Raw genomic sequence first — 21,530 nt, 5'->3', positions numbered from 1 at the left:
ATTTCATTGGTGAAGAAAGGCATCTCTTGAAAGTTCAAATCTTTCCCCTCAGCATTCCTATTCCTGGCGTCACCCCCTTAGGGGATGTGGGAAGTTTGAATCTGCAGTTGTCCCACAGAACACTTCCCATCAAAGGAAGACCATGAGATCTTGGCGGGAACCAGCTGTAAGAGTTCAGATGCCAGCAAGGGGATGTGTACCTTTGAGATCTTCAGACAGGGGTCTCTCCATCACCACCCCATCCTCCCTTTCCCACCCCCTGCCCACGGAGTCTGCTGTCTTGTCTCCCTAGGGCCGTATGATTTAGGGAAGTGGTTCCCTTTGTGGAAGCGTTTGGTTCCAGTATCTTGATCTCTGATGGTTTGCTCTCAGGGGCTTCCAAAATTGTGTAGGTGAGGAAGCACCCCCACCATCGAGCCCTCAGATGAAGGCTACCCTGCTTTGCTCTGTTTCAGATGCACTTAATGGGGAACTGGGAGTGCCTCTTGCCTCAAGTTGGCCATTGACCTGAGAGTGCTTGGAAATAGCCATGGGGCCTCTTTACCCTCTGGCTTCCCGGGGCCTGGGAGGAGCTCCAGGCGGGGGTGCTGAGGCCACCCATACACTGCTGGTGATTGGCTGACTCCCGATCTTGTTCAGTTGAGAGCAGGGGTGGACCCAGACAAGAACAGCTTGGAGCAAGGGCATTCCATCCCAAACATCATCATGCCGTCCCCCCATTTGGGAAGTTTCATAGCAACACATTTGCTGGGTTCTTTCTCCCCTCCCCTAGTGTAGAACCAGACCGGGGCTGGCAGGGCTGGTGCGTACAAAAGACCGTAATCAACATGCCCAGGGAACAGGCGGCTGCACTCTCCGGCTATTCAGCACGATTTCACAGCACTGGGAAGGCCTCATTATGGCGCGGACCGTTGTCCTATACAAAGTCAGACTAGATGAATTTCCCCCTTTCTCCGCAGAATGGTGTGTGAATGATACTTGTCTTGGAATCTGTCAAAAGATAGGCGGTTTTGTTTACCATTTGTCTTCTTTATGGACTCGGGGGCTCTTTCTCTTTAGAGCCGGCAGAAGAAGACGTTACCATTTAACCATTTAAGCCATGCCTCCATTTAAACGATATTAATTTATCATCTCCCCAAACCATCTGTGATGGATAAAGACATTCCGGGAGTTTCCCGTGAACCGAATTGTGATGAGAACGAAGACATGACCCACCGCAGCTAGCATCCCCGCTCATCTCACCGAGCGGCTGGTTTCTTTCACTTGTTGCCCTGCCCCCTTCACGGCCACAGTCACCATGGCTGGACGCAGGCCGCTAGGAAGGTGCCCGCGTCCTCAGAAGATGCCGGCGGCTGCGGGCAGAAGCCTGCAATGGTCCTCACCGTCTTCTCCAGGGTGTGCTTGCTGCCCCATCCTCTCCCTGTTTCTTCCAACAGCTCTGCCGAGGGTTGGGGAGGAGGTGAACATCTTGCCACCCCCACACCTCGCTGGGGTCCCTGACCACTCTGTGTGTAGCCAAGGCTGAGAACCCCGGACAGGGATAGAGTAAGACATGGCATGGTGGCTTGCTCTTGTGTTGAAAAAGGGAATACTTACAGGTGGCCTAGGATTTATTCTTTAGAGGGGAGAGACTTCTTATCAATAATTTTTGATGTTTTAATGGCTCTTTCAATGAAAACTGAGTGGAGGGGAGAGTGTGTTTAAAACTGTAAAAATTTAAATCTTACTGGTAAGGCCGGGAGCCTCTTGGTACTGAAGTGCCAGTGTCCAGATGAAGGCTGGGATGGGACAGTCATCACTGCTAGAGAGAGTGTGTGTGTGTGTGTGTGTGTGTGTGTGTGTGTGTCTAGGTCTGGCCATTTGAGGGTTTAGTCACAGCACAGCTAGGAATCTGGGGCCCCTGCCCCTTCCTGACCCTAAGGCAGTGTCCTTGCAGCCTATGAAAGCCTAAAATTAGCCTCAGAGATGCCCTTTTGTTTTGTGGGCTCCTCATCACATTTTTTTTCCCTGTCATCATCTTGGGGAGGGGGGTGCTTACCGGGAAAAGGGTTGGTCATCTTGGGCAGGAAGGAACTCAGAGGCTGGAGCAGATCCCAGCTTAGAAGGGAGAGACCACAACCCAGGGAGTCCAATCAAGGCCAGCACCCACTGGGAGAGAGACGGTCAGAGGAGAGAAACCCCACATGGAAGAGCTCAGCTCCAGCTGTGGCCTGTGTTGGTGCAGCCTTCCCCGTTCCCTACGGAACGTGGGGGTCAGAATCCTGATCTCCAGATTTGCTCCAGGCTAAAAGCTCACAGAACGTCCCGCAAGTCACAGACCTCCGTGGATCCCAGTCTCCTCATCTATGAAATCGTATTCAGATTTCTGGTCTCTGAGTCCTATCCAGCTTTGACATTCCACACTCCACGTGCTCTTTTTAAAAAGTCATAAGTGAAAAAAAAAAAAAAACAATGTATGGGTCTCTAATACAATAGGGCAATGTCTTGTATCAGTGAAGTTTGTGACCCAGAAACTAGGAAAAGCTGACAGAGTCAGGAAATCATGTGGAGGTGGTTTTGTCCCAAGATCTTGACAGATGAAGACAGTTGCCTGTCCTGTGACTTGGCTCCCGCGGTGCCCTGCTCTGAACCAGGATCTTTCTGGCCCAGCCCCCTATCTCATTCCCCCGGGCATCCCTGGTCAGTTTCTTCACCTCCCTGGGTGTCAGTCCCCTCGCCTCTGAAGCCCACTCTCATCCGATTCCACACGGACGTTCTTGGAAGTTCCCCAGGGCTCCCTGGTCCCAGCAGAAAAGCCTCCTGATTTTTGTGCTCCCCCAGTTAACAGGGGTGTCTTACTAGGCAAATAGCTTTTGCTACCAGGAGAGCAGCAGGTGGACCCCAGCCCCAGGCTTGGGTTGAGGGGCTTTTAAAAGCATGGAACGTGTAGTTATTGAGACCAGGGTTCCAGTTCCACCCCCAAGGCAAGGTACTTACTTTTCAGTACCTCAGTTTTCCCATCTGAAAAGGGGGGTGATAATAGTCCCTCCTCCCTCCCAGAGTTCTGGTATAGATTAAACGAGAGGATATAGAGGAGGTCCCTGGCACAGGGCACACATGCCACACAGGTAAGCGGAGAAGAGCAGAAGGACCCGAGCCCGCGGCCGCTGCCAGCACGCGCACGCAGGGGGTCATCCCTTCTGGCTCCCCGTGGCCTTCAGTGAGCACGGTGCACAGGAGAACCGGCCCCTCCCACTGAGGGCTCAGCTGCAGTGTGGATTTTGAGGCCAATTCCCACAGCACTGGGTCGGGCTCTGGGGATTTGCCCTAATGCCGTTGCACACTCTTGATAAAGGATTTACGTGCTTTGGGAGCAAAAATGACAAACAAGTGGGACCACAGAGATGACTGGCCAGCACCTGCTGGCGGAGGCCCTGAGCGGAGAGGCGGAGACCGGCTCTGTGCATCCAGAGGTGGTTCTGAAAGTGCCACTGAGAAAGACCCACAGCCTCTGAGGGGCTCCTGATGGACCAGGGGCTGAAAGCCAGGTGGGAGGCCTGGGCTGGTCCTCACTGTCCATCACCCAGGTGACCCAGCACCTCCCTCACTGCATTGTCCAGCCCCTGCCCGCCTGCCCCGGCCTGTGCGTGCAGATAGCACACACACACACACACACACACGCACGTGCACGCCCACGCTCTGGGAACCGTCTGTAGGACCTGTGCCTTTCGCCTCCGCTGTTAATCAGGTGCATGAAGACTATAGTTAACTAGATCACAGAGGGTCAAATAACCCAGCTTGGGATTACGGGGCTCCCCCCCTTCCACTTCCTGCTGTCTGCACCTTGATCCGAAAGCGGCAGGGGAAAGGAGAGGTCGTGCAACTTGAAACATTTATACTTTTGTGCCTCTTTGGCAACCGCTGGGAGGAAGAAAAGCAGAGCCGTGGAGGAGGTGGGACACAGACAGCCGAGATGCAGTTTGTGGCTTGTCTGTGGATTTAAGCTATCCTCGCTGCCTTGTTAGAGTGGAGAATTTAGGAGTGGGCAGTGTCCGTGGTCGAGGTTGCCAGTGATGGAGGATAGGAGGGACTCCTGCTTGCCCCTCCTGCTTTCCTCCAGATCCACAGGGTGCATGAAGTGATCTCTTCTCCCTGGAGAAGGTGGCCGATTGACCCTGGGTTTGCACACTGATTCAGTGTTTAGGGTGCACCTGCTCCCTGTGGGAACTGAGGTTACAGTGGTGATCAGGATGTGGTCCCCCAGAGCTTGTGTTCTGGAGGGAGGTTAACGATAAACAATGGAAAAAGTAAGCAGAAGATCATGACAGATTGTGGGGAGTTACATGGAGTAAATAAACAGGATAGAAAGAGTGGGTGTAACTGGTGGGGAGGCAGGGGAGCCACTCTCCGAGGCGGCCGGGGAGGACCTCTCTGAGGACAGGATGGACCTTTGAGATGAGACCTGGGGTGTGAGGAGCAAAGAGCCATGGGGGAGCTGAGGGAGGAGCGGTACCAGTGCTGGAAGCAGCAAAGGGCTGGTGGGCTCTCCATCAGAAGCGAGGGCAGAGTCGCTCTTGGGAGGATGGGGAGGAGGGGGCTCGCATTCCAAGCACACCGGAGGGCTAGGGAGAGGAGATACTGGAGTGATGGCTTCCCTTACCTTGTAAGAAGCCCTGGCCACATATCTGACCATGGACTTGAATCCAGGACTTATAGAGGACTCTCAAAACTCAAGATTTAGACAACCAAACACTTAATTAGAAATGGGCAGAACATTTGAACAGATACTTAGCAAAGATAAAGGGATGGCAAATAAATACCCAAACCATCATCAGTTCTTAGGGAAACGCCCATCAAAACCACAGCCAGATGCCACTACCCACCCATTATGGCACGGAAAATAAAAGGCACTGGAGAGGGTGTGTAGTAGCTGGAACTCTCATACATGGCTGGGGAGTTCAGAATGGCCCAGCCGCTCCAGAACACAGTTTGGCAGTTTCTTATAAAGTTAAGTATAGACCTGCCATCATAGCCAGCAATCCCTCCCCCAGGTATTTATCCCAGAGAAAGAAATCCATGTTCACACCAAAAACCTTAGCCTGCTGAGCTGGAAGCCACTGTAGTGTGAGTGTAGACTTCTGTCCTTAGAGATGAGCCACCTGAGGCTCAGAGACAGCAAGGCACTAATCCAGGGTCACACAGCACTACTGGCAGGGCAGGGTCAGACCTGGGTCTCCTGATGCCCATTCCTGTGTCCTGAGCTGTCCATTCCTGGCTGATGACCCAGAGCAAGGACAGTCGGGGTTCTCCTCTGTGCTGGGAGGCCCTCCAGCCCACGTGTTCGTGAGAAAGCTAATTTGGCCACCTTCTCAGGGCCCTGGGCCTCCGCCTGGTCTCACCTTCCTCTTTATGGAAAAACTCTCCAGTAGATTGTTTGTCGGGACCAGGTGCTGCCTGCTGCGTGCAGACGGACGGGTGACCTGCCATGTAAGGGACTGACCTCTGAAAGGGGTGGCAGACTTCCAGGGAAACAAGAGTCGCTGAACCGGCTTCCTGTGGCAGAAGGCGTTCTGACCCAGACCTTGTTCTCAGAAGAATCAAGAAGGCTCTTGCTTTGTCCCCTTCACCAGACCCCCCGCCAAGTAAAAGCCCTCGGCTTGCCTCCCATCCACATGCTCCCAGCTCAGCCCAAACCACACCCCCTACTCCCCTGCCCACTGAGTGCACGCATGTGCGTGTTAGTAGGGATCTGTGTGTGTTTCTGTGTGCTGGGTGTGTTTCAGAGTTGTGAGGCTACAGTGGGATCCCTTTGGCTTTCTCTCCTGAAGGACCAGGGCCCGAGGCCTCCTTTCTAACTCTCAGGCGGCACAGACTCCCTTCCTGCGACATTGCCAGCCAGATTTTCTTGTCCAAGGCCATTGAGGACCCATTGTGGGCTGTTGTAATCCGTCAGTTCCCCCCATGCCTTGACGCTCACCCTCCTTTGCACAGAGGGTATCATGGGCTTTCCGTACTCATGGGCTTTTGGGAAAAATCCTTACTTTGGGGCCATTTTACTCGGAATTGAGAATGAGAGAGAGCAGGGCAAGTCTCTTTGTGAAGGACTGCGTTCAGCTGCACATGACAGAAATTCCACCTGGCCTTGGCTTCAACGGGTGAATGTGTACTTCTCCTTGCATTTCAGGGAGGGTGAGGGCCCTCGGTAGTGCCCGCAGAGACCAGGCCACTCCAGTCCCCGGCACGGCTGTCCCTTCCTGCAGTTTTCTTGTCCAGTCCGGGCTCTGCTCTGTACGGTCATGCTGACCTCACAGGCTGGGGTGAAGACCAGAGGGGACGATGTATGAGAGTGTGGATGTGCAAAGGTGCTCACAGGTGCCCGGGTGGCGGTGCTGTGCTGCAGGCGTGCTTCACCTCTGGGGATGGTCCCACCGCCCTGGAGGTGACCGGAGCAGCCTCCTGAGGTCCCCTGCCCTCTGGGACCCTGATGGCTTCTCTTCCTGGAACAGTGGTTCGCGTGGAAGCACAGTCAGCCTGCTGCCTCTGTGAGATCAGGCGGAAGGGCCAGTTGGTCAGAGTCTTCACAGAATCTGGGGAGAAGGATTTGAAACCACATAGCAAAGCAGCCTCTCCTTTAATCACAGGATCTGTCTGCTCCATGAAGGAGACATGCTGCCCGGCCATCACCAACAATGGCCCTCCGCTCTGCCGACCTCAGCTGGCACCCAGCTCCTTCCCGGGAGCTCGCCAGCCCGGGCCACAGAGGGGTCTCCAGCTTTGAGGGGCTGCCCGTGTGGGTGATGCTCACTGCTCCCCCCAGATTCTTCTCTGGGCTGGCTCCTGCCTCAGTAAAGATGACCTGGGCCTGTGGGTAACTTGGCTCTGACCCTCCAGTGACCAAGCAACCTTCGGTGACCTTCCAGCCAAGTCCAAGGCCCAGAAGTTACTGGCACACAGCTGTGTTCCGTCAGCACGGAGGGGAGGACGTCTTGGCATGGATTTTAGGATTACCAGCAGGCTTGCAAAGCAGGCCAAGGGAGGTCAGCTGGCAGGAGCCTCAGGAGTCCACATCCGCCCAGTGCCTTCACCCGTGTCAGGGGCTCAGGACACCGGGGTCCGGCACTTTGGCCCTCTGCTTTCATGAGGCCAGCTCAGAGATGCTGCCTGTGTCTCATCACCCTTCCCATCACAGGGACAGAGCCAAGAGGTCGGAGGGAAAGGTCATCGGTCGTCTCCAACCATCCCCTCCTCATCTCATCATCCACAACGTGCATCAGGACTGAGTAAGAAAAAGAAGAAAAAGCCAATAGCGAATGAACTTGAATTTGTAGATTGAAGACAAGTTTCTAACAAAAGGATCCACTACTCTTTACCGGGGCAAGATTGGGACAGCTTCTCATCCTCCCCCAGGCCTGTGTCCCCCACCCCTGTAACCTGATGCGGAGCCCCATGGCCAGGACCTCCCCACTCCCAGAGTTTCCGGAAGCTCTCACAAGTCCGGACGCAACTTTGACAATTCCTCACGTTCCTCTCCTTTCTGTCCTCCTCCCTCCTTCTCCCTGGTTCTCTTCACCTCCCCTGGGCCGAGGTGGCTGGCAGAGGCTGCATCTTCACCTGCATCCTGATGCCCCCGTGCTGAGCCGTGCTGGCTGGGGAGGCGTTAATCTGGCTCTTTGGGGAGCTCTGCGCTCAATTCTTTTCTTGGGTATTTTTTCCCCACTTGGAATAGAAACACAGAGAGGCTCGGCACCAAGTGACATTGCCACAGGTGGCCCTCCTGCGGATGACTCTGCACCCTCTCCGGGCTTCCCTGGGGAGGGTGAGGGGGAGTGAGGGGGGATGGCCCCAGGGGAAGGGGGACAGGCGGAAGGATGGCCTCCTTCATCCTGCCTCCCATTCCCCACCTGCACTCTTGAGTCTAGGTCCAGGGAGGCAGGTGGCCTGTATCTGCAGGTCCAGGGAGGCAGGTGGCCTGTATCTGCAGGTCCAGGGAGGCAGGTGGCCTGTATCTGCATGTACTGCAGCTCTCACTGAAGCATCGGGGCATTTTGGTCCTCCTGGGTTGCTATAGCAAAACACCAGAGACTGGAAGGCTCAGACAGCAGGCATTTCTCACAGTTCCAGAGGCGGAGAAGCCCAGGATCACGGTGCCTGCAGACTCAGTGTCTGGTGGAGATTGCTGCCTGGTTTGCAGACAGCTGCCTTCTTGCTGTGGCTTGCGGAGAGTGCTCTTTCTCCCTTCCTCTTTGCATGGGGCACCCCCAGCTTGGCCACTCCCTTCCTGCAAGGCCCCCGGGGGTTGCTTCATCTCCCTGCGGCTCAGACTGCCTGGCTGCAAAGCAGGGCGGGTGGACAGAGCAGCCTGGGAGCAGCGGCCCGGGAGGGGTCGCACCTCCTTGGTGACTCCCTCTGACCTGGCAAACCCCAGGTCTCCATCAGGCCCCAAACCCCAAACACCCAGAGGGGCACAAGGAAGCCTGGGGGCCAGGAGCTGGCTGCGGACAGAGGAGCAAGAAGGCATAAACTAGCCTGTCGAGGGCGGGTGTACCCCCACTTCTGACTCCTGCACTCGTGGGCTGTGTAGGCTTCCTCCTGGGGGGTTTCGGAAGGGCTCCCCCACTTCTCTCTCCTGCTGCCCAAACAGTCCATTCAAGTTGTCCCTTCTGATTTTCATTCCCTATTTCCAGGTAGGCATGTGGTCAGTCATCAGACCTTCTGGAACATGTGTGGGCTTGGCCCCCCAGCCCTGCTCTTCCCCTGGGGCGGGGTCTTCTGGGTCGGGAGAGGGTGTGCTCTGACCGCTTCCGTCCTCTGACCCCCCTGTTGTATGTTCTCCACAGCCTGCGACTGTCATCCCGTGGGCGCCGCTGGCAAGACCTGCAACCAAACCACGGGCCAGTGTCCCTGCAAGGACGGTGTGACCGGCATCACCTGCAACCGCTGTGCCAAGGGCTACCAGCAGAGCCGCTCCCCCATCGCCCCCTGCATAAGTACGGGAGAGCACCCTCTTTCTCGGGGCTGGGCTTGGGCATGGAGTCAGGGGTGGGAGGCGACCCTTTCGGGAGGCTGGTCGCTGATACCCAGTGGGAGTAGCACTCAGTGGATCTCTGCTCAGTGGGGCCCCATATGAGACCTGCAAACCTGAGACCTTGAAGATGGAGTCTCCTGCTCTCAGGGGAAAGCAAGCCCCTCTCCTCAGTTCAGGTCCTGTTCCCATGTTCCACCTTGACCCTGGGCCGGCGGGGAGGAGGGGAGAGTCTGGACCAGGGGCTTCCATTGCTGCTGCAGGAACTCCAGGATGCCCCTGCCCCTGGCAGATTCAGAACAGAAATGACGGACACCACAAGGCCTTTGAGAGAAGCCAGGCAGGGTCCCCATGCACTACATCCATGGCCCTTAAGAAGGATGGTGGCGCCCCTGAGGGCCCAGAGGCCCTGTCAGGCCAGCTGACGGCCCCTAAGTTGCTGGAACTTGGCGGGAGGGGTGAGTACGATGGCAAGGGTCGCTCAGGGGTTTAATATCTTACAACTGGTAGGATCGCACAGGTGCAGAGGCTCAGCCCTGGGTGGAAGCCAAGCCTGTTCGGGAGTTGGTCCCCGGCCCCGTTGATTCCTTGTACAGGGCTGACCTGCACCCACAAGGGAGGACGGAAGAAGAAGTGAATCCCAGCCTACCAGGCCGACCCCAGGGGCCAAGGCTGCCTCTTGAGAGCAGGGTTTAGCACAGTCTGCCCGGGGATAGGGCCTATGGCCTGTTTTTGTGTGACCTGATGGTTTTTTAAAAACCTTTTTTAAAAGATTGAAACAAAAATTAAAAGACTAATAATTTATGACATGTGAAAATGATATGAAATGAAAAGTTCCGTGTCCATAAATTAAAGTTTTGTGGGACACAGCCGTGCCTGCTTGTTCTCGCTGCTGCCCTGGCAGAATCGAGTAGTTACAACACAGACCACATGAACTGCAGGGCCTGAAACGGCCACTCGCTGGCTCTTTGCAGAAGTCGCCCGACCCCGGTTTTAGGCTTTTCAGCATCTCATAGTTCTGGGTGGGTACTGGCTTCTCTGGTCAGGGATGAGGGACTTGGAACAACCTGAGACAGAAGCAGGAGGCTGGGGGCCGCTCAGCCCTGCAGCAACTTGGGGTCCTCGGATCAGCCCCCACAGACCTTGCAGGGAATCCCTCCACACTGGGCGGGAGCCTTAGGCCCTCAAGCCTGGACCCGCCCCCGTTGGGTGTGGCCTCACGTTGACACTGGGTCGTGTGATTCCAGCAGCTCTTCTAGCCAGTCCCTCCATCAGGAGGTGTTTCCGTGGTGGCAGGGTTTCAGTAACAGCGGATAACCCAAATCTGAGCCTTGGGAAATTGAGCGTGTATCCCTCTGGGGAAGAGCAAGTTGAAATGATTTTAATGACGTCTAATTATCAGGGTTTCACAGCTTTCAGAATCCTTCTTTTCCGTCCATCCAAAGAGCTGCAACGTGAACATTTTTAGAAAACTTGTAGGAATTCAGCACCGCCATCAGGGCTTATGAAAACGAGTGGGAAACAGACGGGCTCTCCCTTTTAAAGGGAGTCAGGAGCTGCTGGGTTTCCCAGAAATGGCTGGAACCAGCATTTCAAATCCTCAGGGGGAAAGTCCTTGAAATGGAGCTGAAGTTTCAGAATCGGACACAGAAGCCCTGGGAGATGGGCACTCTGGCTTTCCGACACGTTCTCTACCTTCCCTCTTCCTCTCGCGAAGGGGCAGACTGGTGCTGGGACCCGGCATTCCTGCCAACAGCCTGAAGACCTGGGTCTCCATCCTGGGGTTTCTGAGAGCTCTTCCTGCCGGCTCCTGACTAGAGACGCCCAGACAGTGCCTCGAACGCTTTGTTTCATCGCTGCTCTGGGAGCCACGGGTCCCCCTGCTCACACCCCAGTGGGCCTCCATGGCTGTTGGCCCCAGCCCCATTCCTGGACTTGCAGGACTAGGCTGGGCCTTCTAAATGGACCCTCTGGAATGTTCCTGCGGGGACCAGGCAGCTCACAAGGGATCAGAGTGGGCCTGGTATGAGGCCTGGCTTCTTAATGAGCTACTGTGACAGGGCACCTGTGGCTTGTTGTCACTGATAAAATCACCCAAGAGCAAGATCTGACCCCGAATTGAGGGCTGGGTCCTCTGCCCGTTCCTTCTGAAGGCGCAGAGGCTGGCTTCTGCAGGTGACCCTCAAGTTTGATCATAGGCCTGAGTATTCCATCTTGACCCACCAAGCCTTAGGTCCCAGCTGATCTAGAGTCGGGGGTTCCAAGGGATGTCTTACCCCTAACAGATGGTGGCCAGAATCATTGGGTTCGTGGAGGCCTCTGTGACCCCCTGTTCACATGGTCACTCACCAGGGGAGGTGAGTCCCTGGCCTTCAGGGACTTTTGGTCCGTGATTTGGCCCCATCTAGAAGGAGGAAGCCAGAGCCGTGAAGCCTGGGTCTTTCCCAGAGGCTGGCTGAACCTCCTCACCTTTTCTGAGCACAGGGTCAGAGCCAGGAGCTCGTAGGAACTGGTTACCATTCTTGGTAGAAGGGGGGCTCTCATGGATATTGGTATCAGCTCTGGGGACCCCCTTGCTCCTCTCCAGATCAGCCTGTAGAACGGTAAAAGCACATGCTTCCTTTCGGGCCCTTCGATCTTCCGTATTGTCAGTCTGTTCTGCCTACCGAGAAAGTGCCTTCGCTCGTGGGATGTGAGATGTGAGCCCATGGGAACCTGGGCCGGGGATGCAGACCCCTCTCTGCACCTGTGAGACACCTCCCAGCCCCCTCACATGCCACCCCTGCCATGGAACCCTTCCCTTCCAATCAAGGTCAGACTGGGCCATGCAGTCCCACTGTGATAAGCAGGGGGCCCGGGGAGCTGCCTCTCTGCCCAGGGGCTTCATCAAGTCGGTGACACTCAGACAGCAGAGTGGGCAAAGGTCCTGCCTTCTCACTCCCATCCCTGCCAAGTGGAGAGACGGCTTCCAGAGAACAGGCTGTGTGCCCAGGCCCCCATGCCGACTTCCCCTCCTCCCTGACTGTCCTCTCCTGGGACCAAGGAGTGGGACGGGGAGGCAGGGCCCAGAAGGGTTAGAAGGAGTCTGTGCTGCTGTTCTTCTCTAAGGTCAAAAAGAATGTGTTCTTAACATTTCCTCTTCCTCCCATCCTGAACCTCACAAAGAGATCCCCGTGGCACCGCCAACCACTGCAGCCAGCAGCGTGGAGGAGCCCGAAGGTAGGCTTTTCCCCTTTGCTGCTTTTTTTTGCCCTGGGGTGGCACGGGAACTGGGGAGGGAAGGTTAGAGGGGCCAGACTCCTCTGAACCACCATTGGGGTGCTGGTCTGTGTGAGTGGTACCCCTGGGCTGGATTGAGGAGGATGGAGACATAAGGCATTTTTTTCTGCCACATCCCTTCCGAGAATAAAAGGAAGGGGGGTTTATTGGTGCCTAAGGCTAGCCTCTCTCCCAAGCCTGGGACCCTCCAAGCCGCGCTCCTGCTGCTCAGCCAGTGAGGGTGAGAAACTCCTTCCAGCCCAGTGCCATCCAAGCCAGGGGCCGGTAATTCCTTCCGGGGGCTGCAGAGAAGGAAGGAAATGGGTGGTGGGGATGAAAAAGGCATTCTTGAACACCAGGGTCCACAAACAGACCCCAGGGGGGCCTGTGAACCCAGACAGGAAGAGGCTCACCCCTCCCCGTCCCTTACCTCTCACTGAAATGGAGAACATTATAGAGGTGGGCCACCAACCACAGCGGGGTCAGCAGCACTGGTGATCTGCCAGTGGCAGAAATCACAGCCATTTTCACGTTAGCATTGGTGTAGATGTCATGAAATATTGTTTATGCTCGATATTGCTTCAAAAGGGTAGAAATTACCAGACCCACTGCTAGATCCTGATTTATAATCATTAATAAAGAAACACATACATTATGTAACTGTATAATAAATCTGGGTTTTTGAAAATACTGGGGTAAGTGTAGTTCAGTATTATTAGTTTCCTTTGTAGTCCTATGGATTTTATTTTTGCATTGAAAAATATGACTGTGAGAAGGGGCCCATGGACGTCGCCAGTCCTTGGTACAAGAAAGGTCACCCAGCCCTGGCTTTGGGCACAGAGAGGGCCTGGAGCCTGGCTGGAGGGGACACCAGGCGGAGAGCAGCCAGGCGTGTACCCAGCGCCCTGGGCCTGGGGTCATATGCGGCTTCTGTGTGACGGTACTTGGAGTAGCAGTGAGAATGGTGGGGTTGGGGGCAGAAATAACGACAGTGGGGTCCCTCAGGGACATTGGTGTCAGCTCTGGGGCCCCTTTACCTCCTCTCCAGATTGGCCTGTGGAGGGGGGTCTTGTGTACCCATGTGGTCACCTGAATACTTTAGAATAGACTGTTTAGTATTTTTATGCACTGGGAACTTGAAGTTGCTTATGCATAGTCAATAAACAGCCCTCGAATAGGGAAGAAAATTTCAGGGAGCACCGGAGGCCACACCGGAGAAAACCAACAATACTTTGGTCTTGGGTTGTTGCGTAGAGTCTTCAGTCCCCTTTGGTTGGGCCGCAGGGGACACTTACAGGAGAGAGAGCACTGGGAAGGGGTCAGAGGCAGCAGCATCATGGGTGAAGAAGGTCTTTCTGTAAAAACACAATTCAAAGGAACATCCCCAGTTAGTTCAGTTCTCGGGTAGAGCAATTTTGAAGCGAGAAGACGCTTCCATTAAATGGAGTCTCGATTCCTGCTTCCTTGCTGTGAAGAGACGCATCAGAACTCACCAGGACAAGCTCTTCAGGCAGGCTGATTACGCAGCTCATCCAAGGTCAAGGCAGAGTTTCACAATCTCTCGTCTCCCCTTTTTCTGGTCCTTTCAAGCTTGACTTTAGGTTTCTCCCAGTGGTTTTTGACTTTTTCTTTCCAAATTAGAAATGGGCAAATGGAAAAAAAAATAGAGCAGAAGAAAAAAACAGCTCATGAGTTTTCTGTATTGGCCACAAGAAGCTGATACAAAGTGCAGTGATCTCTGCTCAAGCAGGCAGAAGATTCCTGGGCAACTAATGAACGCTTGTAGCGTCTTCCTTTGGAAAGTCTACCAATTCCTAGTTAACTCTTCTGACTCTTTCGGATTTTGTTCCTGTTTATTTCCTTTCTTCTGAACCTTTAAAAACACCATTTAAATGGAAGCAGACAGTAAATGAACACCCTTATAAAGCGCTTTCTTCACAGAGGGGCTAAGTGAGCAGGTGTGATGCTGGTTGGGATGCTGTATCCTTGGCCAGACCCTTTGTGACCTTCCCTAGGTCTCCGGATGTCCAGGATCTCTGATGCTGTCTGCGGAGAACTTGGGCCGTGCCCAGATAGTGAGTGCTGGACTCAGGGGCTGCCACCACAAAGACGCCCTGACTGCCTCGTCTCAGCAGGAGGGACGTTGTGGGCAGGAGGCCAGGGGCCCCCCTGGGAAGCGGGGCCTGGGAGCTCAGTACTTCCAAGCTTGTCGATTCTTGCAGTGTTTGAATAGGGAAGGCCTCTGTGCCGGGCTGCCTGAGAATAGCTTGTTTACTTTTGCCTGTGGAACGAAGGAGAATTAATAAACGGAGAATTTGTCCTGAAAGCTGATGGACATAACCTCACCCTGAACCCACCCCCTTGAAGGGCCAGCTCAATCCGGGAATGCTGTCCACCTGCTCGCTCAGCTGGCTGGTACCCATCTTGGGACAGGGAGGCAAGGAACGCTGTCAGGCCCGTGGGTGGTCTAGGGCTGAGGGGCCCAGAAGGCAATGGGCTGGGAAGGAGACACCTGGTAGAGGAAAGATGGCCATGTCCCAGGTTTCAGTTGAGTCCCCAGGACATGCCCCACCAAGTGTGGGTCCTTGGCTTCACGCAGGAAAGAATTTAAGAGCAAGCCACCACTGAGTAAAGGTAGACTTATTCAGAGAGATATATATGCCATAGACAGAGTGTGGGCTGTTTCAGAAGGCAAGGGAAAGGCCAGGAGGTGTGGGGGTTGGGCACTCAGTTTAAAGTAAAAGTAGATACACTCTCCACAGACAGAGGGTGGTCCGTCTAGAAGAGAGAGCGGCTATGAGGTATGGGGGTTATTAGTTTTTAATGGGCTCAGTAGCTTCATATTCTAATAAGTGGGAGGATCATTCCAACTACTTTTGGGGAAAGGGTGGGGATTCCCAGGAGTTGGGCCACTGCCCACTTTTTGACCTTTTATGGTTAACCTCCGAACTGTCATGATGCCTGTGGGAGTGTCATTTACCATGTTAATATATTACAATGAGCGGATAATAAGGTTCAAGTTCTGCTGGGAATGGAATCTCCTGCCACTTAGTGTTAACTGCTGTATCATTCCTTGAATGGCTGTGCCCTGCCCTCTTCCTTCCTGTCTCACACCCACTCCAAACCCACCTACTTATGATTGTAGAGACCCCCACCCCACCTTCCCTTGCCCTGTATCAACTCCAGAGTTGATCTGCATATCGTTTAATTTGTGGAGGCCACTTGGTTCAGTGGAAGGAGCACTGTTTTGGAGTTGGGAGATCTGGAATTGATTCTCCACTGGATGTGAGGCCTTGGACAGAGCAAAGGCTTCTCTTTTCTGCCTCCTTGAAAGATGAAGGGGTGGGCCCAAAGGTCCTGGGGCCCTCCCCGCCCTGCTTCTCATGGCAGGAATGAACTTCTGCTGAGCTTTCTTCCTCCTCAGAAATGCCTGGTTGCTCCCCTCCCCTCTGGTGATCAGCTTCTCCCACAGGCGTTGCAGTTCCCGTGGGCAAATAGTTAACACCTGGCTGGGGTGAGGCTTGATTTGTAGCATTTGCTCTATCCATGGTGTGAAGGGGCCCCTCGAGCCCACGTGCGCCTCCCCCGGAAGTGGAGTGAGCGTGCGCCGGAAGTGGGGTGGAGACGCAGAACGCAGAAAAGCCAGAGGGAGGCGGGGCCGCCTCTCAGCGGGGGGGAGAAGCTGCGGACTTCCGAGTGGCCTCGTGGGTTAGAAGAGGGCAGGGCTGTTCTCGAGTGGAAGCTGGACTCAGGATGGAGGTACGAGAGCCTCTAGCCGACTCCCTGGCTCCCCGACCCCTTCACCTGGGTCTCGGACCCTCCCTCCGGTCCAGTTGTCCTCGCCTTGTCTGGGACCCCCGTGTGGGGCCCCGCTGCCTCCGCCGACTGCGCCAGCCGCCCAGCCTGGGGGTCGGTGCGGCTTCCGAGGCCCTCTGGCAGCCCTTCTGGGGAGCCGGGCAGCTGAACGGTTGCAGGCAGCGCCCCACTCAGGTGCTTCCAGGGGTGGGGTGGGTGTGGGCTTAGAGATGTCACATCTGGGGGCCTCGCCGCACCTCCATATTGTCGGGGAAGAAAATTGGGTTTTTATAGACTTGCCGCTGGATAAGCTTGGATTAGTCTCCTTTTAGACTTCGGTTTTCCAAGGTAGGGAGTAGGTTGGGTAAGTAGTGGAAGCGAGCTGATAAGACTTGAATGCAGTGTTGGCCGAGTGTGGGGGGCGGGGAGGGGCACTGAACTGGGCGTTCTGCCTGACCTTGCTTCCTCCTGTGTGAAACCGGGTAATGATAACCCTGCCTCCAACGGTTGTTGTGGGGAATAAACGAGATGGTCTGAGTAAAGCCTTTGATTCAGCGGCGGACTTATCGTAAGTGCTTAGAAAAAAACCAGTGGAACACCCTGGAAAATCCAAACAGCACGGTGTATGGAAGGATTGAGCTGACTAAATTCTCCCAGTGCTTTACCAGGAACGTGGGTTTGCATGAGGACAGGTGTGGAGAGTCAGTCGGGGGAAGGCTCTTGAGAAGACCTGGGCGGGGAGCAGGTGGGGCTGCCCAGGGCCGGGGGCAGCTGAGGAAACTGCGAGGTGGCTGCTTCACAGACTATAAGACCCTGTTAAAGCCTGGAAATTGATTAAAGGTCAAGGGCTTGACCTCACAATAGCCAAAAGTTGGGGAACAGCCCAGATGACCACGGGTGGCAGAATGGATAATCTCAGTGTGGCATATCCACCCCATGGAACATTGTGCAGCCAGAAAAAGGAATGCAGTACTGACAAATGCTACAACCTCGGCAAACCTTGAAAATCTTACGCTAAGTGAATGAAGCCGGATACAAAAGACCACATGGTATATAATTCCATTTATATGAAATATCTGGAATAAGCAAATCCAGAGACAAACTGGTGGTTGCTGTGGACTGGGAGGAGGAAGGAATGGGGAGTGACTGATGGGTACAGGCCTTCCTTTTGGGGTGACAAAAATTCTGCAACTAGGGAGTGGTGATGGGTAACACTGTTAATATACTTAATGTCACTGAATTATGTGTTTAAAAATGGTAAATGTTATGTGTATTTTATCAGTTAAAAAAGGTCGAGTGCTTGTGGTCAGAGTGCAGGAGTGCAGTGAATCTGGTTTGGAGTGGGCTGAGTGGAGACTAGGAGCCTCGGGGACAGGGCGCTGGGGCAGCAGTGGGGGACATGCTTTCCTTCCTGACCCCTTGCTCATTGGAACACTTACGGGGCTGGGAGGGTCTCTCAGCACCTCCTTACTTGGTCTCCAAGCAGAAATAGGTCAGCCAACATGGGGGAAATGGGCATCCCCTGATGCCTTCAAGACGTACAGCTGTGGCCATTTTGCCTAATATTGTATAGAAAAGGTCTGGCACACAGCCTGCATCCTCTTCCTCTTAGTCATCTGAGAAGGATGTGGTTCCCTGGATTCCAGGTAAGGGAGCCATTGTTACTCCTGATATAATAAGAGAAGGGACCTGTAGGTCCGTAGAGGGAATGCTGGTAGGAGCTCGGACCGCTGACCGTGGTTACTTGTGAGCAGCTCATGCCACTGGTAAGAGGGAGTTGTGTTAACTGACTGAGGACCTGGTTTTCAGAGGGTGGTGTGAAACAGGATGTTCGGCTGTCCAGGATCAGCTGCTGAGGTGAATGACCATCAGATAAGCATTCTTCTGAGAAAAGATGGGACCAGACCCATGAGTAAAGATAGATTCTGGCTGAATGAGGAAGGAAACAACGTTTATATAACGCTTACTCTGTGCTAGGTGCTCTTCCCACGTGTTAGCCATTTAATCGTCTCTTCCACCCATGTGAGGTAAGCACTGTGATTACCCCATTTTACATAGGAGAAACGGAGGCACAGAGAGGTTAGTAAGCTAAGATTCCAGCCGATGTCTGCTGGCCTCAGAGCCTGTAAGGCATTGACCGTCTATCATTCTGTCGCTCAGTAGTCATACTGGTTAGCCAGTTTAGGGTAATTCAAAAACTACGCACACACACACCTGATTGTGTGGTAGCATTCTACCAAGACAAACTTCTGTGTCTCCAGGGCACCTGAAACCAAGGTAGAAATGGAGGTGCAGCCAGTTCAAAGCCACTGTCCTCCACAGGGGCCAGTTAACGTGACCCTTGGGAGTGTGGTTGGTTAGTGTGGGGCGCTGGCATGGCTGAGGCCATAGGTGCTGGACTTGGGAGAAGCAGTTAGCAGTGACCTGTCCCTTTGGTCACAAGGCAGCTGAGGGAGACAGGGCACATAAATCAGCTTATATCTTAAAATAGGTGGGGGGTGTGGGTGGGAGGGGCCTCAGTGCCTTCCTCACAGCACTTGTGTCATAAAAATGCCTGTCGAGAATCAGCTGAAAATTGTTAAAACTGGTAGGCAAATTCCCCAGGGAGGCCATTACAAAATTAACATACAAAGGTCAGTAATTTTTCTTATATATCAGCAATAGCTGGTTCCAAAACAGTGTCATAGTGAGTGAAAAACATGTAATGGGATATCTGGCCTATAGTAAGTGTTTGTGAATGCAAATTTTTTTTTAATGATAATGGAAACAGGCCCCCAATTAGAATAGCAAAAAAAAAAATCAAATACACAGAAATAAGTATACCAATAAAAATACAGAATATGTATACTTTTTTTAAAGGACGAAACTTTCCCAAGGGACACTAAAGAAAAAATGGAAGGTCTTACCATGTTCTGGGAGGGCAAGACTCAAAATTGTGAAATGTCAATTCTTGAAATCTACATTTGGCATAATTCTAGTCAAAATCCCAATTGGCTAGGACATGATTCTTAAGTTCAGCTAGAGAAAAGAGTGAGAATAGCCAAGAATTTTTTTTTTTTAAAGAAGAGTGATGGGAGGGTAACTTGCCCTACCGGATTTTTAAAATATTGTAAACAGTATGTTTACATTAGTGTGATACTGGCATAGGAACAGAGAAATCACGAGAACTGAGTAGAAAGTCCAGAAATAGACTTGAGTATAAACATAACTTGCATGTGATAAAGCTGTGATTATAAATTAGGAAAAGGATGAGTCAATGAGTAAATGGTGCTGGGAAAACTGCTGTTTTTTTTGAAATAATAATAAAGTTAAATTTCTTCTTCATGCTGTAAACCGGCATAAATCCCAGTTATATATACTTACATGAATTCTTAAAAATTCTAGCATAAAGCAGATCAGTATCAGTATAATCTTGGAGTAAAGAAGGCTTGATATGATTCAAAAGTCAGAAATCATAAAAGTCGATAGAAATAGAAAACTTGTGTACTTCAAAAATCTCAACAAGAAATATAAGACAAATTAAAAGCTGAGAAAAATATTTATGATGTGGGTGACCAAAGATTAATATCCTCAATAAATAGCTCTTAATTCAATAAAGAAGAGATCCTAATGCAAAATTGAGATGAGAAAATGAACTAGAAATTCGGAGAATTTGTACAAATGGCAATAAGCACCTGAAATGTTTCACTTACTGGTAATAAAGGAATAACATTAACAAGAATACTGTTTTAAAAACCTTATTAAATTGACACTATTTAGAACGCAAAAAGGAATTCCCAGTGTTGAAAGGGTTGGGGAAGTTGGCATTCACCTACTCTGGTGATGGGAGGGTAACTTGGTACCAGTTTTATGAAGGGTGATTTGGCATCGCGTATCAAAATGTATTCACTTCTAGGAATTTAGCCTAAAGAAGTGGTGACGTGTGCCAGGAGTTAGCTACTAGGTTCCTTACTGCAGTGTTGTTTATAATAACAAATGAGGGAGGCAACCAAATTCTTTCAGTAGTGTTTTAGTTAATTATGGAATAGCCATATAATTATTTAAATATTTGTGAAATAAAGAGATACAATATATTGCCAAAGCAGGTGACACATTACACATGGGGGTCAACTTTGGTGAAAAGACTGGCTACAGAGCATTTCAAATTATTTCACTGCATTCATATATTCCTATGGTTCTCAGCCTGGGGCTATTTTGCCCCCAGGGAACATTTGGCCATTTCTGAAGACGTTTTTGGTTGTCACAGCAGGGAGAGGGGTGCTGCTGGCATCTAGTGAGTCGAGGCCAGGGATGCTGCTCACCATCCTGCATTGCACAGGACAGGCCTCCACAGCAGCCCCCACAACAGTGGGTTCTCCAGCCCCCAGTGCTAATAGGAGTGCCGAGTCTGAGAAACTGGTATGTTTTTACGGGGTAACATCCGTGTGTTCCCTCCAAAAGCATTGAGGAGGGGGTGCTGCTGCATTCACAGATGGACCCGCTCGTTTATTAGTTACGCATCACATTGAAACAGATGCAGCTGAGGGTTGAGAAAGTGAAGTTCTCTGAAGTCAGCAAGCATCTCCTGCATCATCATAGGAAATGCTGTGTTCACATCGCGAAGTGTCTGCCTGGTCCTTTTTCCATGATGAGTTTTAGCCCAGCCTAATACAAAATGTATCCAAAATTTTGAGCTTTACTGTATATTACTATATTTTGAATTCGTGTGAGTTCACTGTTTAAATTTTTATGATGAAAACTCTCAGGGCAGTGGTGAGAATCGGATGGTTGGACCCCCACATTCCTCTTGCCTCAATTTAACATTTAACATTGTGCCCCATTTGCATCAACAATTTTTTTTTCTGAAATATTTTCCAAGAAAAGCTTGGACACTGACATTTCACCCCAAAACATTTCAGAATCCCATTTCTGAAAAAGAACATTTCCTCCAAATTCTGAACAGTTATTATTACACCTAGCAAAACTAACAAAAATTCTTTAATATCACTTGATGCTCGGTCCATCTTCCAGCTTTCTTGGTTGTCCCCCGAATGTCTTTTACAGCTGGTTTACTCAGTGGTTTCGTTACTAAGACATCATGCCACAGTGTGTCTGTGTCCTGCTCCTGAGTGGCTTGGTCTGCCTCTGAGGGTAGAGGGCGCGTGGAGTGGCATGTCAGGTGGAACGTGCTGCCAGCACATTGCCTGTCACCATCGTTAACTTTGTGCTTTTAAGGAAGAGGCATGGCTGTGTCTGGCCCGAACTTTGGGCTTTGGGGGCAGGGATGAGAGCTCTGAGCTCCCTTCAAGGGAGTGTCCTTGAGAAAGGGGCATCCCCACCATAGAGGGGACACAGAAGCCAGTCACCATCTTAAGTCCTTGCCACTCCTCTCCGTGGTGGGAGCAGGGGGTGCAGGAGCTAAATGATGTTTGCCAGTGACTTTAGGTGTCATCTTGGAGAAGGGTCTGAAGCAGGTTTCTTAGCCCAGCGCTGCTGA

At 52.3% G+C, this 21,530-nt stretch overlaps 1 protein-coding gene across 1 annotated transcript in view; it reads left to right on the top strand.

The window, feature by feature from the left end:
• NTN1 (netrin 1) overlaps positions 1 to 21,530 on the top strand; it is a 163,426-nt gene that overhangs the window by 103,156 nt on the left and 38,740 nt on the right. The window contains exons 4-5 of the mRNA XM_006217763.4: positions 8,817 to 8,966; positions 12,167 to 12,220. Coding sequence (XP_006217825.2) covers positions 8,817 to 8,966; positions 12,167 to 12,220 — 204 coding nt within the window. The remainder of the gene's footprint in view (positions 1 to 8,816; positions 8,967 to 12,166; positions 12,221 to 21,530) is intronic.

Source organism: Vicugna pacos, chromosome 16, assembly GCF_048564905.1.
Source record: "Vicugna pacos chromosome 16, VicPac4, whole genome shotgun sequence".
Lineage (NCBI taxonomy): Eukaryota > Metazoa > Chordata > Mammalia > Artiodactyla > Camelidae > Vicugna > Vicugna pacos.
The sequence above is the reverse complement of the archived record's forward strand: the minus strand, read 5'-3'. Positions and strand labels throughout refer to the sequence as shown.